The sequence below is a fragment of the Wasmannia auropunctata genome, unplaced genomic scaffold, assembly GCF_000956235.1.
Source record: "Wasmannia auropunctata unplaced genomic scaffold, wasmannia.A_1.0 LD267282.1, whole genome shotgun sequence".
NCBI lineage: Eukaryota > Metazoa > Arthropoda > Insecta > Hymenoptera > Formicidae > Wasmannia > Wasmannia auropunctata.
This window is the reverse complement of record NW_012095608.1, coordinates 1-4016: the sequence shown is the minus strand read 5'-3', so window position 1 is coordinate 4016 and position 4016 is coordinate 1. Positions and strand designations below refer to the sequence as shown.

At 27.6% G+C, this 4016-nt stretch overlaps 1 protein-coding gene across 1 annotated transcript; it reads right to left on the bottom strand.

Moving 5' to 3' along the window:
* Window positions 1-6: 6 nt before the first annotated feature.
* On the bottom strand, window positions 7-2014 carry LOC105462252 (alpha-tocopherol transfer protein-like; the record flags this gene model as incomplete). Its single annotated transcript, XM_011708772.1, has 4 exons — window positions 1760-2014; window positions 1058-1217; window positions 411-516; window positions 7-307 (listed from the first exon to the last, which is right to left on the bottom strand). Coding segments are annotated over exons 1-4 (736 nt in total), but the record flags the coding sequence as incomplete, so codon positions are not given.
* Between the last annotated feature and the right edge of the window lie 2002 nt (window positions 2015-4016).

Here is a 4016-nt window from a genome sequence, read left to right as displayed (position 1 = left end):
CATCCTTAAAACAGCTCTGCGACATGTGTGAGTAGACATAAAATCTGTTCTTCATCTTCTCCGTCATGAAAGATTTCATAATCCTGACAATACCATCAGCAATTCTCGGGGCATTGATAAAGTTTATCGATTGTACCCTTATAGGATAGCAGCTATGCCACGCGTGTACTATATTCATAAATATATGAGGTTGACATAGAGCTATGTGCCGTACTGTTGGATTGACCACGTCTATGAACATTGCACAACCATATACAGATGCAATGGCGTTACACTTCATCGCTAGCTCTGTCATCATGCAACCGACCTGATGAAATAATCGTTCATGAGAAAAAAGAAAATATTTTATCATAACGACATCACTCACAAACACATCATTTGAGTGTTATGTGCTATATTCTAATTTTTACCTTAATAAAGTCCGATAGTTTATGTTTTGTTGGATTAAATCGAGTACCGCGTATAATGAAAATCAATTTTCCTTGATTATCCAGTTTTCGCAGAGGTAAAAACAACCTATATGTAAACAAACTGTTTCAAAATTCTTTGGAGAAGTTTTTCAACCATAATTTTTCTGTGCATATAATTGCGTTCGGAAATTTTTAATAAAATAATTTTACTAAAAAATCAAATAGAAATAATATAAAAAAGTTAACAAAAAAGTTAAAATCCAAAGATAACTTGTCATAAAAATTACAAAGTTACAATTTATTAGTTTTCTATTATGTCTCCAAGTCTTATAATTAAAAAATAAAAAATTCACTATTGATCTCCATTGTAATTAAATTGAAATTATTAACAAAACTTGTATTTATTATAATAAATATAATTTAATATATAAAACAATTAAGTTTTGTCAATAAACTGCAATGTTGTAATCTCTCCTTTAAAAAAGATAAATTGATAATAATAATAATTATTATTTAAAAAATTTATAAAATGTTATACAATAAATTATTTTAAATTGGATAATTTAAGTCATTTCCCGGTGTTGAAGAAGAGGAAAAATTTTATTTAAATGAAGAATATATTCATATTCTAAAATAGTGGTTGTTACCCCATATCAAGCAGCTTCTGCAGTTCCGGTTGAAACGGATCCTTATTCATGTAACATTCCGGAAATTTGGATCGATGCTTATAATAGTTTTGCATCCTAATCTTAGTTTTTTCAAGATTAAACTTGCAGACTCTCAAGAATCGCAGAATAAGGAAATTATCTAGATAATTTAGAATTACTTTGAAAAAGTATATAAAAAGCTATAAACCAGTGCTAAATCTATTATCAAGTATTACAAATTAAATTGTGTTTTTCTAAATGTATATATGTAGAGCAACATGATTTTAAGAAGTGTCTAATACCTAAATGTATACACTTTTTTGTTTTTTCGATTAAAAAAAGAAGTAAATCAAGTCAATCAAAAAACTATTCAGAAATTAACAAAATGAAATAGGACGATGATGAACATTTTCATGAATTTTTCGATGAATTTATCGAGTCTCTATTTCTTCGTAATTTATTTTTACTTGTCGAGATTTTTAGACCTCTGCTTTTGTTTTTAATGAAGAAGTCAGACACCTGGTTATTATTTTCCGTTTTTCCTTTTGTTGTGCGATCAAGAATGAATTCAACACAATATAAGCATCAGAGTTAACATCACGACAATTAAAGACAATTACACTATTATTGCTCCGGAAGTAATAAATCATTGAATTTTTTATTGAATGATATTTCAGTGCGAGGCACCGCCGTTATTTTTACCGATTCGTATGCGCAATTCGTCCTCGATCCAGCATTTAATTTCTGCAACAGCATTCTCTCTATTTCCATCGGTTTCGTTCAAATTTTCAGCCGCATATTTCTTATCCTCATTGGTCAACTCTTGCAAACCACGCACTACACTATCACCATAATTACGTTCGTTCCCCATCGTAATGACAGTGAATAAGAATTAGCTTCCACTGCGGAAAGATTTGTGTCATGAACCATGTACTCTGACCGTAAAGTTACACATAACACTACAGATAAAGCGTAACATCATGCACTTTTCAGTGACTTCACTCTTAAAATCTTCAATGCTCTTTGAAATCACTGAATAATCAGAAATTGCGCCGTTTGCAACAATTTATGAGTTACGATAGTTTGATGATTTTGATAAAACATACTATTCATTCTTGATATGAAGAAAATTTAACTTTTAATTTTTTTAATCTTTTAAATAAAATACGTACAAGCTAAAATTGTATTAAAAGATTATAATTATACTCCCTAAATATATAAAATAAATAAATTAAAACGTCTAACTTATCTTTTTATATTTAAAAAGCTAAAATGTTTTATGTATAACATTTTCTAAATTACAACAAAATAAATTAAAATTTTCTATTCTTATTCTCATAATTTGAGAATACGTACCTACAGAAAATTTTTATTAAAAACTTTTCTACCTTCTTTTCTACATTACGTAAAGATATTTTGCATAACAAAGGAATAAGGGAAATGACTCGTTTTTTCCGCAACTGTAGGGCAAGAAAAAGTTCGATTTATATTCGATATAGTAAAATCAAATGTGTTATAAATAAGGTAATTAAATAAATAAGGTTTCCTAGCATTACTCATTTTTTGGGAAATCTTTCAATAGTTCTCTCCATAAATTCACACTTGGTAAGAAAAATTATGTAGGCTACCATAAAACGTATAAAAGGATAAATCTGTTTTACAACAAAAATTATCTGTATTGAGCTAATGTAGTGACTTTGCTATTGTATTTTATTTTATAATAAAAATTATCTGTATTAAGCTAATGTAGTGACTTTGCTATTACGTTATGCTATTGTAACAATAATAAATATAGAACTTGCATCAGCGAATTATGGTGACGCAGTTTGATGCATAATTAAACAAAATCAAATAATTAACGAGATCATGAAAATCTGTGTGCAATTTTCAGAAAATTATTTTTACGATAAAACAACATTAATAATTGGATCATTTACAACAGATATTTGGTAAATTATAAATGATTTAATTCACAGCTTTTCCGCAATATTAGATCTTATATTTAACAATAAATAACTAATCATAACAGATACAAAAAAGTCTTTTTGGGGACTAAAAGTTCCAGCAATATACTTAATTTTGATTGTAAGGACGCTTTTCTAGCACGTTATATTTCAAAGTTATAATATGACAAAATACGAAAAAATAATCCTTTTTGCAAATTTATTTGCAAATTCCTCAAAATTGTGACATGATAGAGCAATTCTACGGATCCGAATTTAGCGTAAAAAACTACAAGAAATGACTGCTTGTGTTACAGTGATTTTTTTTTGTAGAATTGTGTAATAGAGAAATTAATAATATAAACTAACTATCATCAATTATTATAAACTTATATCATACAAATTAACTATTACCTTTTTTAAAAATTTTATATTTTATTCGTTATCTCATATTATACCACCAATAGAATTATCTTACAATAAAAGAGAAGGAAAGAGGATTTTTTTGCAAAACTTACAAAACAAATACAATTTGACTTATATTAATTACAATAATATTTTAATAAATACATCCAAGCATGTTTTAAGATTAAATATTTGTTGCCGAGTTTTTTTTTTTAATCCACTGCTCCAAAATATCATTCAATTTTGTTATTCTCATCACTCATAATCCAGTCGCGATTCTGTTCCATCAATTTCTTCCAATAATCTGTAAAAGTAAATGTTGACATTTACAGGTGAATTAAACGATTATACAAATTTAAACAAAAATTCCTTATGTACATTTTAGAATACGGTGAATTCTTAGCTTGTATATTGATTGATATATTTAAATGATTGCTGTCAAAAGTTTATTTTTTTATTTATCAATAATTGCTACTATTACCAGTTAATTCCTGAATTGTACCATCAGTCCCGCCATACTCGATTGGCAAGATATCTGCTGGAACATCCTTAAAACAGCTCTGCGACATGTGTGAGTAGATATAAAATCTGTTCTTCATCTTCTCTGTCAT